Source organism: Heterodontus francisci, chromosome 1, assembly GCF_036365525.1.
Source record: "Heterodontus francisci isolate sHetFra1 chromosome 1, sHetFra1.hap1, whole genome shotgun sequence".
In the NCBI taxonomy this organism is placed as follows: Eukaryota; Metazoa; Chordata; class Chondrichthyes; order Heterodontiformes; family Heterodontidae; genus Heterodontus; species Heterodontus francisci.
The window spans coordinates 73,569,066-73,597,065 of NC_090371.1; the positions used below are offsets into that span (position 1 = coordinate 73,569,066).

General features: G+C 43.7%; 1 protein-coding gene across 5 annotated transcripts in view; it reads right to left on the reverse strand.

Annotated features, from left to right (window-relative positions):
* Positions 1–3,636: 3,636 nt before the first annotated feature.
* Positions 3,637–28,000, reverse strand: part of ubap2a (ubiquitin associated protein 2a) — a 162,403-nt gene continuing 138,039 nt past the window's right edge. For 2 of the 5 annotated variants that reach the window (XM_068031699.1, XM_068031672.1), the window contains 4 exons: positions 23,692–23,799; positions 22,473–22,537; positions 16,286–16,474; positions 3,640–6,139 (listed from right to left, as the gene is read on the reverse strand). In XM_068031699.1, the coding sequence (XP_067887800.1) occupies positions 6,044–6,139; positions 16,286–16,474; positions 22,473–22,537; positions 23,692–23,799 (458 nt within the window). In that variant the 3' untranslated portion in view covers positions 3,640–6,043. Of the gene's footprint in view, positions 6,140–16,285; positions 16,475–22,472; positions 22,538–23,691; positions 23,800–28,000 lie in introns of all 5 variants that reach the window. The other 3 variants (XM_068031709.1, XM_068031681.1, XM_068031689.1) reach the window with 3 other exon arrangements.

The following is a 28,000-nucleotide window of genomic DNA, read 5'->3' on the forward strand; positions in this document are numbered from 1 at the left end:
TTGAGTTCAGCTCTTTTGTCCATGTTTGAACCAAGGCTGTAATGAGGTCAGGAGCTGAGTGGCCCTGGTGGAACCCAAACTGAGCAGGTTATTGCTAAGCAAGTGCTGCTTGATGACACTGTTGATGCCACCTTCCATCACTTTACTGATGATTGAGAGTAGGCTGATTGTGAGGTAATTGGCCAGGTTGCACTTGTCCTGCTATTTGTGTACAGGACACACCTGGGCAATTTTCCACATTGCCGGGTAGATGCCAGTGTTGTAGCTATACTGGAACAGCTTGGCTAGGGGTGCGGCAAGTTCTGGAGCACAGGTCTTCAGTACTATTGCCGGAATATTGTCAGGACCCATAGCCTTTGCAGTATCCAGTGCCTTCAGTTGTTTCTTGATATCACACGGAGTGTATCGAATTGGCTGAAGTCCGGCATCTGTGATGCTCGGGACTTCAGGAGGAGGCCGAGATGGATCATCAACTCGGCACTTCTGGCTGAAGATTGTTGCAAATGCTTCGGCCTTATCTTTCGCACTGATGTGCTGGACTCCCCCATCATTGAGGATGGGGATATTTGTAGAGCCACCCCCTCCAGTTAGTTGTTTAATTGTCCACCACCATTCACGACTCGATGTGGCAGGACTGCAGAGCTTAGATCTGATCCATTGGTTATGGGATCGCTTAACTCTGTCTATCGCATGCTGCTTATGCAGTTTGACATGCAAGTAGTCCTGGGTTGTAGTTTCACCAGGTTGACACCTCATTTTGAGGTATGCCTGGTGCTGCTCCTGGCATACCCTCCTGCACTCTTCATTGAACCAGGGTTGGTCTCCTGGCTTGATGGTAATGGTAGAGTGGGGGATATGCCGGGCCATGAGGTTACAGATTGCGGTTGAGTACAATTCTGCTGATGGCCCAAGCGCCTCATGGATGCCCAGTTTTGCATTGCTAAATCTGTTTGAAATCTATCCCATTTAGCACGATGATAGTGCCACACAACACGATGGACGGTATCCTCAATGTGAAGGCAGGACTTCGTCTCCACAAGGACTGTGCGGTGGTCACTCCTACCAATACAATCATGGACAGAAGCATCTGTGGCAGGCAGATTGGTGAGGAAAAGGTCAAGTATGTTTTTCCCTCGCGTTGGTTCCCCTACCACCTGCCGCAGACCCAGTCCAGCATCTATGTCCTTTAGTGCTCGGCCCGTAGTGGTGGCACTTAGCCACTCTTGGTGATGGACATTGAAGTCCCCCACCCAGACTACATTTTGTGCCCTTGCCACCCTCAGTGCTTCCTCCAAGTGGTGTTTAACATGGAGGAGTACTGACTCATCAGCTGAGGGAGGGCAGTAGATGGTAATCAGTAGGAGGTTACCTTGCCCATGTTTGACCTGATGCCATGAGACTTCATGAGGTCCGGAGTCGATGTCGAAGACTCCAAGGGCAACTCCCTCCCTGCTGTAAACCACTGTCCCACCACCTCTGCTGGGTCTGTCCTGCCGGTGGAACAGGATATACCCAGGGATAGTGATTGCAGTGTCTGGGACATTGTAAGGTATGATTCCGTGAGCATGACTATGTCAGGCTGTTGCTTGACTAGTCTGTGGGATAGCTCTCCCAACTTTGGCACAAGCCCCCAGATGTTAGTAAGGAGGACTTTGCAGGTCGACAAGGCTGGGTTTGCCATTGTCGTTTCCAGTGCCTAGGTCGATGCCGGGTAGTCCATCTGGTTTCATTGCATGTGAGGTGTCAAAAACAAAATTTGGTTCGCATTAAGGAACAATAGAGGAACTATTACATTACAGGGTGCATAATATAGGCCACCAAATAGTGCAAAGGAGATAGAGGAGCAGATTTAGAGGCAAATTAGAAAAAGATTCAAGACAGTGGTGATAAAGGGACTTCAATTATCACAATATAGACCGGGACAGTAAGTGAGGAAAGAGAGGGGAAATGTGTGCAAGAAAATTTTATTGATTAGTGTCTTTCCAGTCCAAGGGGGGACAGAAGCAGTAATAAAAACAAAAAGTGCTGGAAATACTCAGCAGGTCTGGCAGCATCTGTGGAGAGAGAAGCAGAGTAAATGTTTCAGGTCTGTGACCTTTCATCAGAACAGAAGCAGTGCTGGACCAAATTCTGGGCATTGAAGTGGAGCAGGTGAAGCAATATTTCAGTGGGAAAGCAGCTGGGGAACAGTGATCATATTCTAGTTTAGAATTATGGAGAGGACAAACAGCAATCAAGCAAAAAACAACTGAGGGAGGGCTAATTTCAATTGAAAATGGATCTGGCCCAGGAGCATTGGAATCAAAAATTGGTAGGCAAAACAGTAATTGAACAACAGAAGGCCTTCAAAAAGCAGAGAGTTTGGGTGGAGTGTAGACACATTCCCAGAAAGAAAAGGAGGGCGTCCAAAGCTACAGTTCCCTAGATGACTAAAGGTAAAGACGTTAAAATGAGAGAGAAAAAGGCAGCTTATGACAAATTTTACATTCATAATGGAGAACTAAGCTGATTGCAAAAAGTAGAGACCTAATAAGGGAATAAGGTAGGACAGAGAGTATATGAATAAATTAACTGTCAACATAAGAGTGGCGCAGTGGTTAGCACTGCAGCCTCACAGCTCCAGGAACCCGGGTTCAATTCTGGGTACTGCCTGTGCGGAGTTTGCAAGTTCTCCGTGTCTGCGTGGGTTTTCGCTGGGTACTCCGGTTTCCTCCTACCACCAAAGATTTGCAGGTGATAGGTAAATTGGCCATTATAAATTGCCCCTAGTGTAGATAGGGAATATGGAATTATTGTAGGGTTAGTATAAATGGGTGGTTGTTGGTCGGCACAGACTCGGTGGGCCGAAGGGCCTGTTTCAGTGCTGTATCTCTAAATAAAAATAAAAGGAACCCTAAAGTTTTTCATAAGCATATAAAAAGTAAAAGGGTGGGGCCAATTAGGCACCAAAAAGATGTTCTTGTAGAGGTAGAGGACATGGCTTAGATACTAAATGAGTACTTTGCATCTGTCTTCAACAAAGAGAATGCTGCCAATGCAGCAGAGATTTGGATAATATATAAAGAACATACTTAAAAAGGTTGGCAGTCCTCAAAGTAGAAGGCACCTGGTCCTGCTGGAATACTTTGAGGTTACTGAGGGAAGTAGGGGTATAAATTGCAGAGGTTCTGTCCACTAGCTTCCAATCATCCTTGGTTACAGGGGTGGAGCAAGAGGACTGGAGAACTGCAGCTGTTAATTTTTTTTTTAAATGGGGTTTCAAAATAAAGCAACTACAGGTTAGTTGATCTAACATTGGTGGTGGAGAGACAGACAATTTGGGAGAAAATTAACTGACATCTGGAGAAGCATGGGCTAATAAATAAAAGACAACATATTTGTTAAAAGCATATCATGTTTGACTAACTTGATTGAGTTATTTGATGAAGTAATGGAGAGGGTTGATGAGGGTAGTGCAGTTGATGTGCATATGGACTTTCAAGAAAACTGAAAATAATAGTTGTTGAATAAACCCCTCTGGCCCTAAAAAACACATGATTTTCAAATTTTTAATTCCATATATATGTCCAAATCTTTATTTTGCTTTTTGTAAAGTGATTAAAAAGTGCATTACAATCCAAGCTTTTTATTTTTGGTTAGCTCTGAGAATTCCCAATTTGATTGGCCGATCAGCTTACTTGATGACTTCACTGATGCTGGATGCCACAAATCCCCTATGGAAGGCGCCAGATTCAAAGTCACATCAGAATAGGGGAAAATAAACACTCAAGCCCACTAAAGTTTATGGGCAGCTTTTTAAAAGTCAGCAGGGAGCAGCGTTCCTTCGCTGCTGACCGCAAAATCTGGGCCAATATTACACAAGGTAACTTGTCTCAAATAAGAGGGAATTATTTTTATGACAGGTGATGGAAACTTTAGTTACATCAATAAATTTATTAAAAGAAATCCTATGGATATAGCAATCAACTTGTCGAATTTTGTTTCCAGACTGTAATCTATATATTCAGTTTGTAGATTGAGGTAAGTCTGGAATGCATCTATGAATAAATCAGAACAGCTACTTAATATGAAAATGACTACAATGTGAATCCTGAAACCACAAAATATGTTAGCATCTAAAGTCACTATAGGACAAACTGCCAGACTTGACAAAAATTAATCTGACAATGAAGCATAGGCATTACATGGTTAATAATTGCAAATAGTGTGACTGCCTCTTCATCTTCCAGCCAGACCCCACCACACCGAGGCTGCAGTCTGCATTAAATCAAATTATGACCAATATAAATCAGGTCAGTTTTGACTGCCAATTCCAGAAACTTTACTGTACTGCAAGATTTCATAATTGTTGTAAAAGGAGACAAATGCAAAACAAGTGAGCACCAGAGTTTTGCATGAGTTGGAGTTTACAATGGGTGGAGGACAAATAACGGGCCAACAGAGGTTTGAATTAAGAGCCTGGAGGATGAAAATGGCATTGATGGTCAAGTTAGAGGTGGACATAGTTAGTTTACATAATTTCCTTCACCATTACATTCAACAATTGTTTCATATCTTCTAGTATACCTGCAGTTCCACCTCTGCTATTTATAAAAACAAAGCATACTACATCTCCACCATACCCTTGTCCTCCACAATTATATCTATGCTTCATCTGAGCGGTCCTATATCCTTCATCCTTAGTCTCACCCTCTACTTTCCCCACTACAATTTCCATATTCATGATTTTCTTTTTAGCATATACCTCACTAGGTTTTCAAAAAGCTTTGGGCCGCAATTTTACTTTTGCCGGACGGGAGCCGTGGTGACCCCACCTCCGCCTGGCTGGGGGATCTGGACCACATTTTACGGTCCCCAGGCCCTTAATTGGTCTGAGGTGGGACTTCCACCTCATTGATGGTAAAATCCCCATGGTGGTGGGCGGAGGCCCTTAAGTAGCCACTTAAAGGTCATGATAGGCCTGGGGTGGGTGGGCCGGTTTTCGCCGCCTCTGCCCTGTGTAAAATGGCAGCGGAGGCAGGAACGGGTTGGGAAGGGCCTCTGAGCCTCCCACTCCATTTTACAATTTTACACCCCCCCCCCCCCCCCACCTCTTTGGGGGGGCATACAATTCCAGCCTTGGTCTCCATCCACAAGTTCCATTTGATCACTTTTTGACCTATAGGAATATATTTTGTATTTGACTTAACTCTCATGCTCCCATGGTATATGGCAAACAAATTAACTGCTAGAATCCAAAATGAAATAAACTGCACCACACATGATTTTATCGCTCAGAGCTTTTATTAGGCTGTGTTGCGGTTAAAAGGAAATTAAACTAAAATATTCACCATACTGGCTCAGTTTACTAAGAGCAGAACTGCTGGATGGGATGTTATATTGCAAGTTAAGATCTGCAAAACTACTAGTTCTAGTTAACAGAGGCAAGAAGGGAAATGGTTCGACATATTGGAGCATGTGCATTTTGAAATATTAAATAAAACCTTCAAAGATAAATACACAGTTCTTATCAGGACAATGATTTAAAAAATCAATTTCTGCCTATAAACAGCTTTGAAAATCATCCACAGAATCAGGTGGAGAACTTAAAATTAAGACTGTCCAAGTCTGTTTGATACAAAATTAATAGGATAGTCATAAAAAAGTTATGCACAGAATCTGGATTTCTACAATGCTTTTCCCCCCTCTTCCTGGGGCTCTCCATGAACTAATTAAAAACAAAGGGAACCCCATTTTCAATACTGCAAAACACTGTCCATTTATAAAGCCCACAGAGCTCAAACAAATATGCATTGCTACTGAGAGTTTATTAATCTTCCCCTATGAAGGCAGGCTTCAAGTGCAGAAACCACATCTAGGCTCTATTACATATACAAATACATACATAAATATATTACATACAACAGCAAATCAAAAGCAGGCAACTGTCACATTTAAAGTATGTTAATATTTTCTTTTTCTCCCTCCCCCCCCACCCAAACATAGACATTTGGCCAACCAGTTTTCTTTCTTCTTTTACAAACAGTGGGCAACAGCTTTCAGTTTAATTCCCCCAGTATGGAGAGCTGCCATAGTTGGGTTTGTTAACCTGAGACTTCTGTGGTATGGTACTCTGCTGACTGCGTTGTCCAGAACCACCCTGCAAGTCAAAATGCACCAGTTAGAAAAATAATCATATTAAAATGTGCAGTCAAAATTTGTTCATTTTATTCATTTAAGTAACATGATTTTCATTGCTTGTCTCAATTTCCCTCTCATCCAGCATTCTGCTGGCTAATCATTCCACTGCCAACCAATCATCTTGACCAAGTGGGCCTTCTTAAGGCAAGACAAGTCTAAGAAGCAGGGCTCAGCAATCCATTTAAATGTAGAAGAAAGCATAGGCACACCCAAATCTATTCTTGCTTGGCATCCATAACTTACAGATGGAAGTGATTAGCACGCATCAAGAATCCCAGCCACATTTCACCCTGGCTAGTCTAGGGTCAACCAGGATGAACTTTAGAGCTCCAACTGCTGCATCACCCGTAGTCAGTCAACAGAACAGAAACCAGAAACCAAAAACCAAATTTTTGTGTGGGTTAATATCACCTCGTGATGCATTTACATTTAAAAGGTAATTGGATGAATAGTTTATTAAGCTGCAAATTTTTCAACTACAAGAACAGCACATTTCTTAAAGCTTTTTAAAAGTTTGTTTTATTACAGCAAGATTTAATAAATGGGTTTCTCAATTTTACAAATGCATTTCTCCAAGTTAACCCTCTGAACATTGCAAATCCTTTTCATTCATAAATTGAGCCTGATTTTTCAGTTCCCCACTTGGAGGATACAACTTTTCTAGCACATCTTCCATCCCTCATCCTTTACCCTTAAGCTTAAAAAAAACAAAAATTCAAAATGGTCATGATTTTTTTTCCCAGTGACCAAGTCCATTTCTGTATTTTTTAAAAATGGAAACTCAAAAAGCCCAAATGATGTCGATTTTAAAATACTCATGCTGACAAAAAATATTTGTGAGCACTCCAGTTTTTGCTAAGACCATTTACTTTCATTGATGAATAGGTGTCTATTCAGTTTAATTTTCAGTTCTGTAAAAAGGTTTTGTTTAAAATATTCATTTGTGGAATGTGGTGTCACTGGCTAGGCCAGCATTTATTGCCCTTGAGAAGGTGGTGGTGAGCTGCCTTCTTGAACCACTGCAGTCCTTGGGGTGTAGGTACACCAACAGTGCTGTTAGGAAGGGAGTTCCAGGATTTTGACCCAGCAACAGTGAAGGAACAGTGATATAGTTCCAAGTCAGGAGGGTGCGTAGCTTGGACAGGAACTTGAAGGTGGTGGTGTTCCCATGCATTTGATGCTCTTGCCCTTTTAGATGGTAGAGGTTGTGGGTTTGGATGGTGCTGTTAAAGGAGCCTTGGTGAGTTGCTGCAGTGCATCTTGTAGATCAGGGTTGTCCAGAATCCATCCACCAAAGGTTTCCATCCAGGCCACGGATGTATTTCAGCAATGAGAAATTTTCCATTGGATTCTTCTTTCAGACAGGCTTTTAAAAAAAAAATCACGCTGTCAGTGCTGGGAGCGGGAACATCAGTTTCTGAACTTTGGACAGATTCAGGGTTTTCTGGCAGGTTATAAATTTATTTAAAAGCCCACCGCAAAACCCCGAATCTGGCCCAAGTTCAGAAACCGCTGTCTCCGAAGTCAGCGCCCGTCAGCTGCAAAACTGACTTGCGATTTTAAAAAAAAACTAACCAACCACAAATTTTTCCTCAAATCCCCCTGCTCCTTACCTGAAATCTATGCCCCTGGTTATTGACCCCTCCGCTAAGGGAAAAAGTTTCTTCCTATCTAACCTATCAATGCCCCTCATAATTTTGTATACCTCAATCATGATGCCTGGACTGGAGCATTTCAGCTATGAAGAGACACTGAAAAGGCTAGGGATACTTTCCTTAGACCAGGGAAGGCTGAGGGGGGACATGATTGAGGTATACAAAATATGAGGGGCAATGATAGGTCAGATAGGAAGAAACTTTTTCCCTTAGCGGAGGGGTCAATAACCAGGGGGCATAGATTTAAGGTAAGGAGGAGGAAGTTTAGAGAGGATTGGAGGAAAAAGCTTTTCACCCAGAGGGTGGTTGGAATCTGGAACACACTGCCTGAAGGGGTGGTAGAGGCAGGAACGCTCTCAACATTTAAGAAATATTTAGATGAGCACTTGAAACGCCATAACATACAAGGTTACAGGCTAAGTGCTGGAAAATGGGATTAGAATAGTTAGGTGCTCGATGGCTGGCACAGACACGATGGGCCAAAGGGCCTGTTTCTGTGCTGTATAACTATGACTTTATGCGAGGGGGGAGGGGGCGGCGCGAGAGGGGGAGGGGGCGCGCGAGAGGGGGAGGGGGCAGGGGAGTGGGCGCGAGGGAGAGGGGGCGCAACAGAGGGGGAGGGGCTGGGAGAGAGAGGGAGGGAGGGGGAGTGAGAGGGGGACCGAGAGGGGGAGGGAGGGGAGGGGGGGGGGAGGGGAGGGGGGGGGGAAGGGGGGGGGACGAGAGAGAGAGAGAGACACGCACACAGAAATACAGAGGGGACACATGCACACAGAAACACAGGGGACACACCGGCGCACATGGGGACACACACAAACACAGAGGGACACACACACACACAGAGGGGGACACACGGACAGGTGCGCACAGAGGGGGAGAGGCGTGCAGAGGGGGAGGGACACGCACACAGTGGGACACAGAGAGAGAGACACACACACACACACTTAGGGGGCGGGAAAGCACGGTTGGACACACACACACACACACACACACAAGGGGGGGGACAGAGAGCACGATGAGGATCACTCCTGACAAATTGACATCTAACTGGAATACACCGCATCGTTACAAGTGTGTGGGCAAACACTGACTACTTGTGTAAGAAAAACAATGCCAGGTATCTCACTAAATCAGTGTCCAACATAGTAAAAAGAAAGTAAGTCAATATAATCTTCTCATTTAAAGCATCTTCACAAAAATGCTCATTTATCGTTGTTTTGATTAATGGCAAGATAATTGCCTCACCAGCCCCAATGTAAGACAAAAACTGTAATGTGGCCCACTACACAAAAAGGTTGGACAACTCTGTTGTAGATGGCACAGTGCGGCAGTGGTTTTGTCCATGTTTAGACCAAGGCTGTAATGAGGTCAGGAGCTGAGTGGCCCTGTTGGAACCCAAACTGAGGGTCAGTAGCAGCTTATTGCTGAGCAAATGCCACCTGTCGACAACCCCTTCCATCACTTTGCTGATGATCAGGAGTAGACTGATGGGGCATTAAATGGCTGGGTCGGATTTGTCCTGCTTTTTGTGTACAGGACATACCTGGGCAATTTTTCACATTGTCGAGTAGATGCCAGTGTTCTAGTTGTACTGGAACAGCTTGGCTAGGGGTACGGCTAGCTCTGGAGCACAAGTCTTTAATACAATTGCCGGAATGTTGTCAGGGCCCATAGCCTTTGCAGTAGCCAGTGCCTTCAGCCACTTCTTGATATCACGTGATGCTGGGGACTTCAGGAGCAGGCCGATATGGATCATCCACTCGACACTTCTGGCTGAAGATGGATGCAAATGCTTCAGCCTTTTGCACTGATGTGCTGGGCTCCCCCATCATTGAGAATGAGGATGTTTGTGGAGTCTCCTTCTCCTCTTAGTAGTTTAATTGTCCACCACCATTCACAACAGGATGTGGCAGGACCACAGAGCTCAGATCTGATCCGTTGGTTGTGAGATCGCTTAGCCCTATCGCATGCTGCGTCTGCTGTTTGGCACGCAAGTAGACCTGTGATGTAGCTTCGCCAGGCTGACCCCTCATTTTTAGATATGCATGATGCTGCTCCTGGCATGCCCTCCTTCACTCCTGTAATCTATGGAATCGAGTGAGCAAGAAAATGGAATTTAACTTATTGAAAAGTTAATATTTCAAATGCAAGATACAAGAATCTTTCTGCTCTTTGAATTGTGTGGTAACAGCTCAGTTAGATCCTGATCTTTGTCTTCTGTTTCTTCTCCCCACCATTTTCAACAACTGCTGTTTGGGTACATGGCACCAAAAGTTCTCTGGTACTCAAGAAGAATGTTTTGAAAAATACCTGCATAGGAATATCGAATAAGGAGAAGACTACTTAGCCCCGAGGCTGTTCCACCATTCAATGAGATCATGGCTGATCTGTGACCTAGCTCCATACACTCCAGAGAAGATTGATGAGGGGAATGCAGTGGATGTTGTCTACAGGAATTTTAACAAAGAGTTTGACAAAGTACCACATAAAAGGCTGGTTAACAAAACTGAGGCTCATGGACTGGAGGGTCAGCGTCAACTTAGATTTAAAAAATTGGCTTAAGGACAGAAACCAGCAAGTCATGGCAAATGTCTGCTTTTCAGACTGGAGGATGGTAGACAGTGGTGTTCCCCAAGGTTTTTGGACATTGGAAGAGAGTAAAATTTCAAACTTTCCCAATGATACCAAACTTGGAGGAGTGGCAGAGTGAGGATGGTATCAATGAACTGCAACAGAACAGATAGACTAGCAGAATGGGCAGACAAGTGGCAGACGGAATTTAATACAGATGAGGGTGAGGTGATGCATTTGGGCAGAAGGAATAGGGAGAGGTAATATTTACTTAATGGCACAGATCTAAAGAGCATGCAGGGACAGAGGAACCTGGGGGTTCACGTGCATAGATTTTTGATGGTGAAAGGATATATTGACAGTCATTAGTGTTACGACCAGGTGAGAAAGGTGTCTACGGGTCTTTGTCAGCCTTCACCTGGTCTTATTGTAACAGGGTTTAATTTTAAACACACTGTTTTGAGCTCCCTCTTGGTGAATCCTTGTTCACCACTTTCCAATTATAAGGCAAAGAAATGAGTATAAACAGGCTTTCTTAGGTTTAAAGAAGGGAAATTTATTAAAGCTTAAACTCCAATTTGGTTAATGCCTATGGATACACGCCACGCCCTACACTAGCATGCACACGCGATACGCACATGCAAATAGAGACAGAAAAGATGAGAAAAATAGTGGAAAGATTTGAGGAAATCTCTGAAGAGGGTTTTTAAAAAAAAAATCTGTGCTTAGAGCTCGCTGTAGCGTCCTTGATTGTAGGTAGTCTTGCTTTTCGTTGGGGCCCAGTATTCTTCTTAAACCTTGTTCAGTAGGAGACTTTTCTCTCTTGGGGTTCATATGTCTTCCAAAGTTGGTGAGAAAGAGATGAACAGACAGGAGAGAGGTGGTGGCAAGCCAGCCAGGAGAGGTCTTTTCCAGTCCAGAAGCAAACAGCTTTGAGTTCAAATTCTCTGTGGCAAGTTCAAATTCAAAAAAACTCCAACAGCCAGTTAGTCATGTGACTAAACTGGTCTGACCACATCTGGTGGTGTATTCGGCCATCTTAGCAGTTAACCTGGAATGCTGGCCTTTCCACCTTCAACGTCTGGTAATCTAAAGTCCATTGTGGATTAAAATGAAGCAGGGAATGGCCCCTTTGTCCTTTCCAAATACTGTCTGTTACTATGCAAATGTCTTTCCCGTCAAGGGTCTGTTTTTTTTTAAACAAGTTCTTTCTTTACTCCAGTAACAGTTTAAAAATCAAATTTCATGTGGCGAAATTAATGTCTCATTCTTGGCAGGTGGGGGCCTGCATGACATTAGCAAAACATATGCCATCTTGGGCTTCATAAATAGGGGCATAGAGTACAAAAGCAGGGAAGTTATGCTGAACCTTTGTAAAGCTCTGGTTAGGCAACAACTAGAATATTGTGTCTAGTTTGTTGGGGCGGGTGGGGGGGTTACCACACTTTAAGAAGGATGTGAAGGTCCTTGAGTGTGTGTAGAGGAGATTGCCCAGAACGGTTTCAGGGATGAGGGATTTCAGCTACAATGTTAGGTTGGAAAAGCTGGGTTGTTCTCCCTGGAGCAAAGGAAATTTAAGGGGAGATCTGATAGAGGTGTACAAGATTATGATAGGTTTAGACAAGGTAGACAAAGAAAAACTGTTCACGTTAGCTGATGGTACAAGGGCTAGATTTAAGGCTTTGGGCAAGAGATGTGAGGAAGAACTTGTGGTAATGACCTGGAACTCGCTGCCTGCGAGGGTGATGGAAGTGGAGACGATCAATGATTTCAAAAGGAAATTGGAAGGGCATTTGAGACAAATAAACTTGCAGGAGTAGGGAGATAGAGCGGGGGAATGGGACTGACTGGATTGCTCTAGAGAGAGCCGGCATGGACCTGATGGGCCGAATGGCCTCCTTCTGTGCCGCAATGACTAGCCTTTGATCAATATCTGTTAACACTTTTGGTTAACAGATCCATCAACCCCAGATTTAAGATTAATTGATCCAACATTAATTGCATTTTGCGGAAGAGTTCCAAACTTCTACACACTGCTTCGAGAATCGTGTCCAAAGTGCATTCCTGAAAGGCCTGGCTCTAATATTTTTATACTATGCCCCAGATGTTAGGCTAACTGGTCAAAGATTCCCTGGTTTCCCTCTCTCACCTTTCTTAAGCAGGCTGTTTGCATGTTGACATTAGGTGCAGAAAGAAACCAGCTGGGCTGTAAATGCTGTCCCAAAAGGGTTCACGGGATAACAATCAGGAGCGGGGAGGATGGTTGACTTATTCCTTCCCCGGGCAGGTTGTTGTATCACTCATCATACAGTTGTAGATGAGTAAAATCCATATTTTCAGCCAATAAATATAAAGCAGACTTCTGCTGAGGACATCGTGGATAGCACGTTTAGCGAGGTGGTCACACCGCAGGTAATGGCTGCAGAGGCAGAAAAGGGATGGGTGACCACCAGGAGGAGTAGTAGATGCAGGCAGGTAGTGCAGGGGTCCCCTGTGGCCATCCCGCTCTCAGATATAATGCTTTGGATACTGTTGGAGGGGATGGGCTCCCAGGGGAAAGCAGCAACAGCCAAGTTCATGGCACCACGGATGGCTCTGCTGCACAGGAGGGGGTGAAAAAGTGGGAGAGCCATACTGATAGGGGGTTCAATTTTAAGGGGAACAGACAGGTGTTTCTGTGGCCGCAAACGAGACTCCAGGATGGCATGTTGCCTCCCTGGTGCTAGGGTCAAGGATGTCTCAGACTGGCTGCAGGACATTCTGAAGGGAGAGGGTGAACAGTCAGAGGTCGTGGTACACATTGGTACCAACGACATAGGTGTAAAGAGGGATGAGGTCCTGCAACAAGAATTTAGGGAGCTAGGTAGCAGATTAAAAAGCAGGACCTCAAAGGTTGTAATCTCTGGATTACTCCCGGTGCCACGTGCTAGTGAGTATAGGAATAGGAGGATAGAGCAGATGAATGTGTGGCTAAGGAGGTGGTGCAGGAGGGAGGGCTTTAGTTTCCTGGATTACTGGGTCTATTTCTGGCAAAGGTGGGACCTGTACAAGTTGGACGGATTGCACCTGAACCGGAACAGGACAAACATCCTTGCTGGGAGGTTTGCTACTGCTGGCAGGGGGATGGGATACAGAGTGGAGGTATAGTAGGGGGTGATGCACAGTCAAATATAGAAGAAAAACTGAGTCAGTCTGGAAGGGAGAGCAAATATAGACCTGTTAAGGCACAAGTAAAAAATGCAAGTCTGGATTGCATCTATTTTAATGCAAGGAGTCTTACTAGTAAGGCAGATGAATCGAGGGCAGTGATTAGCACATGGCATTATGATATTATTGCTATCACAGAGACATGGTTGAGGGAGGGGCAGGATTGACAGCTCAATATACCATGGTATAGAATCTTCAGGTGAGACAGGGGAGGGGGTAAAAGAGGAGTTGGCATTGCACTGTTGATCAAGGAGTCAAGTACTGCAGTAAGGAGGGATGATATCTTAGAAGGTTCCTCAAATGAGGCCATATGGGTAGAACTTAAAAACAAAAAGGGGGCAATCACTCGGCTGGGAGAGTCAGGGAGAGATAGAGGAGCAGATATGTAGGCAAATCTCAGAGAGGTGTAAAAATAATAGGGGAATAGTAGGGGATTTCAACTTCCCCAATATCAACTGGGATAGTCTTAGTGCAAAAGGCTTAAAGGGGGCATAATTCTTAAAATGCCTACAGGAGAGCTTTTTGAGCCAGTACGTAGAAAGTCCTACAAGAGAAGGGGCAGTACTGGACCTAATCCTAGGGAATGAAGCCAGACAAGTAGTAGAAGTGTCAGTGGGGGAACATTTCGGGGATAGTGACCAAAACGCTAAGATTTAAGGTGGTTATGGAAAAGGACAAAGATGGACCGGAAATAAATGTACTGACTGGGGAAAGGCCGAGTTTTAGATGATAAAACAGGATCTGGCTAAAGTGGACTGGGAGCAGCTTCGTGTAGGAAAGTCTACATAGATCAGTGGGAGTCATTCAAAGTGGAAATAGTGAGAGTTCAGAGCCAACAAGTACCCATTAAGGTGAAGGGTAGGACCAACAAATCCAGGGAACCGTGGACGTCAAGGGATATAGAGGGTTGGTATTAGTTGTTTTAATGGGCTTTAAAAGTGGATAAATCCCCAGGCCCAGATGAGATGTATCCCAGGCTGTTATGTGAGGCAAAGGAGGAGATTGCAGGGGGCTCTGACACAAATTTTCAAATCCTCTCTGGCCACAGGAGAGGTGCCAGAGGACTGAAGGACAGCGAATGTGGTACCATTATTCAAGAAGGGTAGCAGGGATAAACCAGGTAATTACAGGCCGGTGAGTCTAACATTAGTGGTTGGGAAACTATTGGAAAAAATTCTAAGGGACAGGATTAATCTCCACTTGGAGAGGCAGGGATTAATCAGGGATAGTCAGCATGGCTTTGTCAGGGGGAGATTGTGTCTAATTAACTTGATTGAATTTTTTGTGGCAGTGACGAGATGTGTAGATGAGGGTAAAGCAGTCGATGTAGTCTACATGAACTTCAGTAAGGCTTTTGATAAGGACAAAGATTAAGATTAAGAAGGTAAGAGCCCATGGGATCCAGGGCAATTTAGATCCAAAATTGGCTTAGTGGCAGGAGGCAGAGGGTAATGGTCGAGGGTTGTTTTCGCGAGTGGAAGCCTGTGACCAGTGGTGTACTGCAGGGATCGGTGCTGGGACCCTTGGTGTTTGTAGTGTACATTAATGATTTAGTCATGAATATAGGAGGTATGATCAGCAAGTTTGCAGATGACACGAAAATTGGCGGTGTTGTAAATTGTGAGGAGGAAAGCCTTAGAGCAGTGGCAAATGGAATTTAATCCTGAGAAGTGTGAGGTGATGCATTTTGGGAGGACTAACAAGGCAAGGGAATATACAATGGATGGTAGGACCCTAGGAAGTACAGAGGGACCTTGGAGTACTTGTCCATAGATAACGGAAGGCAGCAGCACAGGTAGATAAGGTATTTAGGAAGACATATGGGATACTTGCCTTTATTAGCCAAGGCATAGAATATAAGAGCAGGAAGGTTATGATGGAGCTGTAATAAAACGCTAGTTAGGCCACAGCTAGAGTACTGTGTACAGTTCTGGGCATCACACTATAGGAAGGATGTGATTGCACTGGAGAGGGTGCAGAGGGGATTCACCAGGATGTTGCCTGGGCTGGAGCATTTCAGCTATGAAGAGAGACTGGATAGGTCAGGGTTGTTTTCCTTAGAGCAGAGAAGGCTGAGGGGAGATATGATTGAGGTATACAAAATTATGAGGGGCATTGATAGGTAAGATAGGAAGAAACTTTTTCCCTTAGCGGAGGGGTCAATAACCAGGGGGCATAGATTTAAGGTAAGGTGCAGGAGGTTTAGAGGGGATTTGAGGAAACATTTTTTCACCCAAAGGGTGGTTGGAATCCGGAATGCACTGCCTGAAGAGGTGGTAGAGGCAGGAACCCTCACAACATTTAAGAAGTATTCAGATGAGCACTTGAAACGCCATAGCATACAAGGCTACGGGCCAAGTGCTGGAAAATGGGATTAGAATAGTTAGGTACTTGATGGCCGGCACAGACACGATGTGTCTGTTTCTGTGCTGTATAACTCTATGACTCTAAATGAAGACTGTAGTAATTACGATACTATGGGAAGCTATCTATAAATAAATGCCCAAATAAAGCTCATTTCCTTGCACATGCTGAACTGGTGGATTTTTCATACTTACGACACTTTAAAATGATGTCCACTTCAATATAAAAGTTCATTATTTGCATCAAATGGCCAAAGAAGTTACCATTTTAAAACTGCACATTTTTCTAGGAGTGTTCTTTGCCTTTACCTGATTATCCTGCTGCAGGTGATGATGCAGCATTTGGGAGTGAGGCTGCTGGTGAGCTGACACAATGTGTAAGAAAGGTGGAGCATATCCTGCAGCTGCACCAGGGTTTAGGGCACCTGTTCCTCCAAGCGCTGATGGCAGATTGAACGGAGGTGGTGTGCCAGCATGAAATCCCTGCTTATCGAAAGACTACAGAAGAAAAAAAAAGTAAACTTTCAAATTAAAACTGAGGTTTTTAAACTGTTCAGAGTATTAGTAACATTAAATGTTGAGGCCAGAACTTCTGGTGAAAGGTCAAACTGAAACATTAACTTTCTCTCTCCACAGATACGGCCAGATCTGCTGAGTATTTCCAGCATTTTGTTTTTAAACTCATTTTAACTTTTTTTTTTAAAAAACACTCTTGTTCTATATTTATTTCCAGGCCATTTACATATACCTTTAGTCTAGTCTGTTCAATGTACTCTTACTGGATTCATTTATAGTTAGGCTTCTTTCAGCTCTTGGTAGATCTGGCCCCCACCTTGGTAGTTTAAATCCTTTTCCACCTCCCTATTTACTCATTCTGCAACGACACAAGTCCCATTCCAGTTCAGGTCGAGCCCCTCCCATGTACATAGTTCTGTCATCTTCCTATACTGGTGTCACAGTCCCATGAAAAAGAACTCCTCTTTCCCACACCAGCCCTTAAGCCACATGCTTTCAAGTCTCTCCATGGTCTCACCTCCCACTATTTCTAATCTCCTCCAGCCCCACAAAGCTCCGAGATATCTGCACACATCTAATCACGGCCACAAGCATGCACAATTTTAATCACTTGACCACTGGTGGCCGTTCCTTCAGCTACCTGGGCCCTAAGCTCTGGAACTCCCTTCCTAAACCTCCCTGACTCTCTGCCTTTCTTTCTTGCTTTAAGATGCTCCTTAAAACCTACCTCTTTGACCAAGCTTTAGTTATCTACCCATATACTGTCATATATCACTTTATGTGGCTTGGTGTCTAATTTTGCTTTATAACGCTCCTGTGAAGTGCCATGGAATATTTTGATTACTTTAAAAGCACTATATAACTACAAGTAGTCATGTTAATTCTCATCTGTCTCTATGTTAATTTGCACAAGGCTCAGGCAATAATCCAGGGATTATCTCCCTTGAGTTCCTGCTTTCCAATTTAGCTCCTTACTCCTGATAAGAACATACAAATTACGAAGAGTAGGGCACTTGGCCCCTCGAGTCTGCTGCATCATTCAATAAGATCTCTTCCCACCTACATCCGTGACTCTTCTGACGCCCTACGTCATTTTGACAATTTCCAGTTTCCTGGTCCCAACCGCCTCCTCTTCACTATGGACGTCCAATCGCTCTACACCTCCATCCCCCACCAGGATGGTTTGAGGGCTCTCCGCTTCTTCCTGGAACAGAGGCCCAACCAGTCCCCATCCACCAACACCCTCCTCCGCCTGGCTGAACTTGTTCTCACATTGAACAACTTCTCCTTCAACTCCATGCATTTCCTTCAAGTAAAAGGTGTCGCTATGGGTACCCGCATGGGTCCTAGTTATGCCTGTCTTTTTGTGGGATATGTCGAACATTCTTTGTTCCAGTCCTACTCAGGCCCCCTCCCCCAACTCTTTTTCCGGTACATTGATGACTGTATCGGTGCCGTTTCCTGCTCCCGCCCCGAACTCGAAAACTTTATCAACTTTGCTTCCAATTTCCACCCTTCTCTCACCTTTACATGGTCCATCTCTGACACTTCCCTTCCCTTCCTCGACTTCTCTGTCTCCATCTCTGGGGATAGGTTGTCTACCAATATCCATTATAAGACCACTGACTCCCACAGCTACCTCGACTACACTTCTTCACACCCTACCTCCTGTAAGGACTCCATTCCATTCTCCCAGTTTCTCCGTCTCCGACGCATCTGCTCTGATGATGCTACCTTCCATGACGGTGCTTCTGATATGACCTCCTTTTTCCTCAACCGAGGATTTCCCCCCACTGTGGTTGACAGGGCCCTCAACCGTGTCCGACCCATTCCCCGCACCTCTACCCTCACCCCTTCCCCTCCCTCCCAGAACCGTGACAGGGTTCCCCTTGTCCTCACTTTTCATCCCACCAGCCTCCATATCCAAAGGATCATCCTCCGCCATTTTCGCCACCTCCAGCGTGATGCCACTACCAGTCGCATCTTCCCCTCCCTTCCCCTGTCAGCATTCCGAAGGGATCGTTTCCTCCGCGACACCCTGGTCCACTCCTCCATTACCCCCACCACCTCGTCCCCGTCCCAGGGCACCTTCCCTTGCAATCGCAGGAGGTGTAATACCTGCCCATTTACCTCCTCTCTCCTCACTATCCCAGGCCCCAAACACTCCTTTCAGGTGAAGCAGCGATTTACTTGTACTTCTTTCAATGTAGTATACTGTATTCGCCGCTCACAGTGTGGTCTCCCCTACATTGGGGAGACCAAGCGCAGACTGGGTGACCGCTTTGCGGAACATCTCCGCTCAGTCCGCAAGCAGGACCCTGAGCTTCCGGTTGCTTGCCATTTCAACACTCCCCCCTGCTCTCATGCTCACATCTCTGTCCTGGGATTGCTGCAGTGTTCCAGTGAACATCAACGCAAGCTCGAGGAACAGCATCTCATCTACCGATTAGGCACACTACAGCCTGCCGGACTGAACATTGAGTTCAATAATTTCAGAGCATGACAGCCCCCCACTTTACTTTCATTTTTAGTCATTTTTTCTTCCTTTTTTTTTTACATTCCTTTTTACATTTTTTACAATCTTTTTTTGCATTTATTTCATTTCATCTTAGTTTGTTCAGTTTGCTTACCCACTGTTTTTTTCAGGTTGTTTTTCTTCAGGTTTGCACTTGCTGCTGTTCAATATTCAGTATATTCACACCTAATCTGTACTAATGCTTTGTCTTTCAACACACCATTAACATATTGTTTGCCTTTGCTCCGTGACCTTTTGGTCAGCTATGTGGCCTGGTCCAATCTGCACCTTCTCCTTTGTTATCTCTTGCCCAACCCCCACCTCACTTGTTTATAATCTGTGACTTTTCTAATATTTGTCAGTTCCGAAGAAGGGTCACTGACCCGAAACGTTAACTCTGCTTCTCTTTCCACAGATGCTGCCAGACCTGCTGAGTGAATCCAGCATTTCTTGTTTTTGTTTCAGATTTCCAGCATCCGCAGTATTTTGCTTTCATTCAATAAGATCATGGCTGATCTAATTGTAACCTCGACTCCACATTCCCGCCTACCCCCAATAACCTTTCACCCCCTTATCAAGAATCTATCTACCTCTGCCATAAAAATATTTAGACTCAAGACCCTCTGAGAAAAAGTTTCTCCTCATCTTTGTCTTAAATGAGTGACCCCTTATTTTTAAATAGTAACCCCTAGTTCTAGATTCTCCCACAAGAAACATCCTTTTCACATCCACCCTGTCAAGACCCCTCAGGATCTTATATGTTTCAATCAAGTCACCGCTTACTCTCCTAAATTCCAGTGGATACAAGCCTAGCCTGTCCAACCTTTCTTCATAAGACAACCTGCCCATTCCAGGTATTAATCTAGTAAACGTTCTCTGAACTGCTTCCAGTGGATTTACATCCTTCCTTAAATAAGGAGACCAATACTGTACACAGTACTCCAGATGTGGTCTCACCAATGCCTTGTATAACTGAAGCATAACATAACGTCCCTACTTTTGTAATCAATTCCCCTCGTGATAAACAATAACATTCTATTGGCTTTCCTCGTTACTTGCTGAACCTGCATACTAATCTTTTGCGATTCATGCATCAGAACACCCAGATGCTTCAGCATCTCAGAGCTCTGTATTCTCTACCCATTTGGACAATATGCTTCTTTTCACATTTTCCCACATTATACTCCATTTGCCAGATTTTTGCCCACTCACTTAACCTATCCATATCCCTTTGTAGCCTCATGTCCCCTTCACAACTTACTTTCCTACCTAGCGTTATGACTTCAGCAAATTTAGCCACCATACCTTCAGTCCCTTCATCCAAGTCATTTACATAAATTGTAAAAAGTTGAGGCCCCAGCACTAATCCCTGTGGCACACCACTCGTTACATCTTGCCAACCAGAAAATAATCCATTTATGCCTACTGTTTCCTGTTAGCTAGCCAATCTTCTATCCATGCCAATATGTTACCCCCTACACCATGAGCTTTTAGTTTCTGCAATAACTTTTGATATGGCAGCTTATCAAATGCCTTCTGAAAATCTAAGTACAATACATCCACCAGTTCCCCTTTATCCACAGCGCATGTTCCAATAAATTGGTTAAACATGATTTCCCTTTCACAAAACCATGTTGACTCTGCCTGATTACATTGAACTTTGCTAAGTGCCCTGCTATAACAGCTTTAATAATAGCTTCTAATATTTTCCCTAAGACAGATGTTCAGCTAACTGCTTTGTGTCTCCCTCCCTTTTTGACATTCCCTTAACATGGACAATGACAACTGGATTTTCCCCCTCGAGATATCCCTTTCCAAGGCACCGGGTAGGCAACACACCCATTGGGACTCTCGTTTGTGGCTGAAGGTGGTGGTATCTATCCCCCTAAACATTGAATCCCCCATCACTAACAAGTTTCAATTCTGCTTTCTCTCATCCACCAGCAAACCCCTCTCCCAAACAGCCATGAAAGCCACAGTGCCTTATTTAAAAAAAAATGTATTTAGAGATACAGCACTGAAACAGGCCTTCGGCCCACCGAGTCTGTGCCGATCAACAACCACCTATTTATACTAACCCTACAGTAATCCCATATTCCCTATTACCTACCTATACTAGGGGCAATTTACAATGGCCAATTTACCCATCACCTGCAAGTCTTTTGGATGTGGGAGGAAACCGGAGCACCCGGCGAAAATCCACGCAGACACAGGGAGAACTTGCAAACTCCACACAGGCAGTACCCAGAATCGAACCCGGGTCCCTGGAGCTGTGAGGCTGCGGTGCTAACCACTGTGGTCTGCATTGTGGCTGTCCACCCTACAGTCTTTGTCCTAGTCCTGACAGGTAACTAGTGTATCATATTTGTTGGTCAAGATTGTCTGCAGGACCTCGTTCTCAACATTTAAGTCCCCACTACACAGCTCCTTGATAGTCACACCTCCCCTTCTTGAACATTTCCTTTGGGGTGTGACTGTTTTAGATAAAACCATCCAGAAATTCCTCCCCCTCCCTTATATTTCGGAGTTTACACTCCAGCTCAATGCCCGAGTCACAGCGACCAAAGGCAAAGACACTGCCTGTAAATGTGGGAACCCGGGACAGTCTTGCTGCCCACGAGCTCCCACATACCGCAGTCCCAACACATCCTACCCTATCACTGCTAGTCTTTATTTCTTCATCGATAGACTGCTTTTGCTAAAAAACACTGTTCACTCACCCGAGAACAAAAAATGTCTTACTCCCCAATGTGCTGAACTGTGACATTGCTGGGTGTGGGAATTGTTTATCTCAGCCAAATGGTTGCTGCTGGAAGTTCACAATTTTTGAAACCCAGTTTAGTTATCCTAGTTTGTTGTCTTTGGTCCTTACCTTACCTTAGTCTATCTTTGATAGGTAATTTTTTTTACTCTGTTTTAAGGAGTTTCTTTTTAAATATACAATTAGGTTACATTAAGTGCTAAAACACTGAACAAAATTTTAAATACTTACTGCCTCAAGCTTACACAAGCCACAAATGTTCTTCACCCTCTGCACCAAATTACTATTGTCACCAGATATTAAAATTCCCACTCAGTTCATGTTATGATCTGTGGTTATGCATAGTACTAGTACTGTACTATTTATGTTGCTTCCTGTTTTAAGCAAAGTTATTGTTAGGCAAGAAAATAAGATGTCATACTCTATGTAAAAATGGTCTTCGTCAGAAGTACAATATGTGTTCATAGTGAACCACAGTCCATTTTACACTGCATTTGACCACTGACTTTAATGTCAAGAAAATCAGGCACTGTGTAAAATTATATGCTGATTCACTCATTTTGTGCTGGTGGCAAAGACTAATTTCACTTCCACTCCTTACCTAAAGAAAAGATGAGCTGTGAATCTCCAATGGCAGGCTTAGCAAAAAAAAAAGTTGGGGAACCTCTGCACTATTAGCATGAACTAAATCAAAATTCACTCACCTGAGTCTTGTATACTGAGCCAGTCATATCAGGTACACCAATGTTAGCGGAGTTCACCGAAATACCTGCAAGATAAAATAATTCAGCAGGCATCACTGTGATAATTGAAGACTGCACTAATCACAGCAATCCTGACATGGCAAAACTAAAGCAAATTTACTGAATACAATTTATCTACATACAGTTATCAAGTCAATTGCTGATAAAATATTCACTTCAACGGGATAGTTCTCTCCCCAGCCTGTAGGTAAGCCACTGGATCATAAGGCACTCTGCAAGTTTTATTATATCCTGCATTATATATAGGAGCTCTCAGTATTGGCCCACAAGTGCATAGGTACATGTAAAATGAGATTTGCGACAATATGGACACTTAATACAAACCATTAAGGGTGCTGCTTTCAGTTAAGCAAGCCAGAGCCACTCCTTCTTACAACCAAGATTAGCACATCTCTGGAGGAATGCTGCTCTACACTTAACTGCTTTGCCAACTGGTCAATCCTTGGGAGAAGACAAATAAGAGTCTCTTTACAGTTGAGAAGTTACTCAATATCTTCGCTTTGGCCCCTATTGAAGGCATCAACTCTTACCACTGTATGATCTACAGGCATCATAGGAGACTACCGGGGCCATCATAGCCTTTCCTGGAACATCCACAAACCGTCTTTACTGTATAGAGTCCCACAATGTCCACGTCTACTTTGATTCACTCTCAAAACAATTCTATTATCTCCAAATCTCCAGTCCAGCAATGGCACCTGCATACAATCAGCAGCATTGGCTCATTCTCTTTTCCTTGATCAACAGGTGCAGAGGCCAGCCAAATACCTTCTCCTTCCCTGCCATCCCCATCTGAGTTTGGCTAACAGCAGAAAAGAAGAGACAAACTATGACATTCCTGGCCCAGTGCCTCAGCACAGTGCACAAAGCACTGGGCTACAACAATCTACTTTAATAATGTAGTTCGAATCAAATACCTGCATAAACGATGTTAACAACTGTTTGCCTTATACGGAGACGGAAGTCTAAGTGTTAGTTTTCCCACAAACTATCACAAAACAGCCTGTCAAATTAACTTACTGTACATCACTTCTGGCTAGGAGTACAATGCACAGTCTCAATTAGCAATGAGTAAACCATCCCCAAAGATGTAGAGCACACCAACTAATATGGCATGGGTAGTTTGGAGACTCACTATACTAAATAGCGCTGGCCTTACCTTTCCCTGGTCCAGCTGCAGCTGATTTGGTTTGTGCTTGAGTAGACCCACTATAAGCACCTTTGCTGTAATCTCCAGCTCCACCCCCTTGGTTTAAATCCTCATAACCTGTCAATCAAAAACAAAGTTAAGACTACAGAATCTCTACTGCAGCAACCTTCCTATCACTCTACAACTTTCTATCCTCTTCTCCTAAAGGTGGTGCTGCAGGTACAAGTCCATGGGTGCTAGCTGCTCTCTAGTACCAGTACCAGACGGGCATTTTTCATGTCAGCCTGCTAATGTTTTCTATGGCCAAGGAATCAAAATTAAGCTCGTATCAATGTGCATGTTTAGTACCACAGTATTAACATCCAATGAAACCTTCTTTTACAGTCACACATCGAGATAGTTCAGAGAAGGTTTAAAAACCTATTAATTTACGTAACATTTTAAAATTGGAAGGTTTTAAAATTGAAAGCTTTACCAAAACTAAACTTGCAATCCTGAAATTAAGTTATACTTCTAACTCCAGCTTTCACAGCTCGGAAGGGTGGATTATCCACAATTTCCCATGGTTATCAAAGAACAGAGATAGTCGTTTATTAGTACAGAACTTGAGTATTGCTGAAAATAGAGACATGGTGTTGAAGCTTTTCGTCTTGCACTCATCAGGACAATTCGCAAGAATAACCAATGTGAGGGAAAACAGCTTACATTGTGTGAGAAGAGAGTGCTGCTTGGTAGGCAAGTGAACTCTGATAGGTAGAGACGTTGCCATGGAGAATGCACCAGTTTACGGTGACTGACAGTTAACTGCCAAGCTTTGTTTAAAATTTAAACCAGGCTTCTTGACTCTGATTGGTCAAGACATTGCCCTGGGGAATAAACCAGTGAATGGCCGTCACTTATTTTGTTCAGCAGCAATGTGTGTACATGTTCTTTCTATCTGCAAAGACGTCCTGCCCATCACACAAATGAGTAATGTGATATATGAATTTCAATGCCATTGTGATGCTAGGTATATAGGCCACACATCCCAAAGACTGGCAGATCATATCAAATAACATGTCTCTTCTGCTGTTTGCAATAGTCAAGGTACAAGCCATACCCAACCAGCCCGTGCTTGCAAAACTCGAAACACTGTGTCCAACATTAGTTGTGATTCTGCGATGGGACACCATTTTCTAAATAATCCTCAGTGTGCGAGGAATTACGCTGACACTCAATTTAAGATTGTCAGTAGGGTCGCAGTGTGGTGCATTTGCATGTACTGGAAGCTACGTATATTAATACACAGGGCCTGGTTCTTTGAAGAACATGTACACACAATGTGCCTGTTTCAGCTGAACAAAATAAGTGACAGCCATTCACTGGTTCATTCCCCAGGCAATGCCTTGACCAGAGTCAAGCTGCCTGGTTTAAATTTCAAACAAAGCTTGAAAGTTAACTGTCAGTCATTGTAAACTGGTGCATTATCCATGGCAACGCCTCTACCAGAGTTCACTTGCCAACCAATCAGCACTTTCTTCTCATGCAGTATAAGTTGTTGTTTTCCAATACAGTGGCTATCCTTGCGGATTGTACTGATAAATGAAAGACAAAAAGCTTCGACAACATGTCTCTATTTTCAGCAATACTAAAGAACAGAGACTGAGGGGATAAACTTCCTTCTGCTCCCATTAAAAAAGCTCCAACTCAAAACTTTTTAACAAAATTTTACCTGGACACTAATCACAGTGAGAGGTTTAAACACTGTTCAGAGTTTAAACTCCTAGCCAATAACCAATCAAGCTGGCAATATGCATTCAAGCTCCAATGAGCACAGACTGCATTTCAGTACTAATTTGTAACTGTCAATTGGGAGATCAGATGGTGGGTTAAATAGGCATGAATGTTTTCAGACAATGAAGTCAAATCAAAAGAATTACAGCACAAGTGTTTATCATTTAGCCCATCATTTCTAAATTGATGATAGCTCTTTAATACACCCAATCTAATATAATTCCAGTTCCTGATATCATTTCCTATTTTTTCTCATTCACCCAATTCCTTTTTAAATGGTGCTATTGCCCATTCCTGTGGTTGCTTGAGGTAAACCATTTCCACATTCAAATAACTCAAATTGTCACTTAACCATACCCTACTGAAAGTCAGGAATATAATTAGCACTTAATTTAGAACATTGCACAAGGAAGTGGTGGAGCTGAAAAAACTCCAGAGTCTACATGGCTGGTACCAGAAAATCAACAAATATCTATTCAATTCTCCCTTAATCTCCCGCTCCCCACCCCCCAGACTGAGTCTATTCCACTGTTAGCCAATCTGTGTAAAGTAGTTAAAACTAAATTATCAGGGTTCAACTTATTGATTCCCATGTTTCTAGAACATTTAGAAAAGTATACAGACCCACAATATTGATCCAATGACAAAATTGAAATTAAAGATTTAAAGTTACTGCAGTAGTCAAATTAAATGCAAACTGCCATCTCATCTTTCACATCTGATACCATACTGTATCCTATGCCAGAATTTAAAAAAAAAATCTGAACAACTTTTCTGTGTGCATTTAATTCTCACCTAAGCATCCCTGATTTTAATTGCTCCACTACTGGTGGCCATGCCTTCATCTGCCTCGGCGCTTAGCTCTGGAAGCCTCCTCCTACACCTCTGACTCTCTACCTGTTTTTCTTCCTCCAAGACACTCCTTAAAATCCACCTCTTTGATCAAGCTATTGGCGATCTGTCCTCATTGCTTTATGTGGCTCGGTTGCTTTATAACTCTCCTATGAAGTGCCTTGGGAATTTTATGTAAAAGGTGCTTATATAAATCTAAGTTGTTCTTTCTAGTAATTCTCAACATTCCCGTGTTTTCTCCTCCTGTAAATGCTGGTGCTTAATATATGGTTACACAGGCACCAGTGGCCATTTTTCAAGAGTGAGCCTAAACAGTAAAAATGGCCTTGAGAGAGAGAAAGCCATTGTAAATGGTGAAGTGCACCACAGACAAGCTGGGAATGTTCTCACTACATATCTACACCTTTAGAACTAAAGGTCATAAATTCCATCCTCAATACAGGCCATGAGCATATAATTTTGGCGGACACTGCAGTACAGAAGGAATATTGTAAAGTTGGAGTCATTCTCTATTGGATAAAAGATTAAACCAAGCATGGCTGGAAAGAGGGCGCAGGAGGGAGGGCTTTAGATACCTGGGACAGGCTCTGGGCAAGATGGGACCTGTACAGGCCGGATGGGTTGCATCTGAACAGAGCCGGGACTGAATGCCTTGCGGGACGTTTTGCTAGTGCTGTTGGGGAAGGTTTAAACTAGTTTGGTAGGGGGATGAGGACCTGAGGGTAGACTCAGTTGGGAGAAAATGAGAAATGAAAATGGAAGGCAGAAAATTAACAGATGAGTCTGGAAGACAGAGGAAACAAAGGTTAGCAAATAAAAAAGGGTTTGGCAGTGCTCAAGGGTATCTATTTCAATGCAAGGAGTATAGCAAATAAAGCAGATGAGCTGAGGGCACAGAGACACGTGGCAGTATATCATAGCTATAACAGAAACATGGCTTAAGGAGGGACAAGAATGGCAGCTCAACGTTCCTGGTAACAGGGTTTTCAGAGGCAATAGGGAGGGGGATAAGAAAGGAGGGGGAGTGGCAATTTTGGTCAAGGAAACTATTACAGTTGTGAGGAGGGATGATATGTTGGAAGGTTCATCAAATGAGGCTATATGGATTGAGCTAAGGAACAAAAAAGGGGCAATCACACTGCTGGGAGGGTACTATAGACCCCCAGTCAGAGGTAGATACAAGAGCAGATATGTTGGCAAATCTCTGAGCAGTGCAGAACAATTGAGTAGTAATAATAGGGGATTTTAACTACCCCAATATTAACTGGGATAGTTTTAGTGTCTTTATGGCTGCCCGCCAGCTCTGGCGAATGCTGGCAACTGACTCCCACGACTTGTGATCAATGTCACACGATTTCATGTCGCGTTTGCAGACGTCTTTATAACGGAGACATGGACGGCCGGTGGGTCTGATACCAGTGGCGAGCTCGCTGTACAAATAAAGACAGGGCTATCGAAGAGACTTAGTAGTTGGCAGGAAAAAAGACAGAGGCGCAAGGGGAGAGCCAACTGTGCAACAGCCCCAACAAACAAATTTCTCTGCAGCACCTGTGGAAGAGCCTGTCACTCCAGAATTGGCCTTTATAGCCACTCCAGGCGCTGCTTCACAAACCACTGACCACCTCCAGGCGCGTATCCATTGTCTCTCGAGATAAGGAGGCCCAAAAGAAAGAAGAAAGAAAGAAGTTTTAGT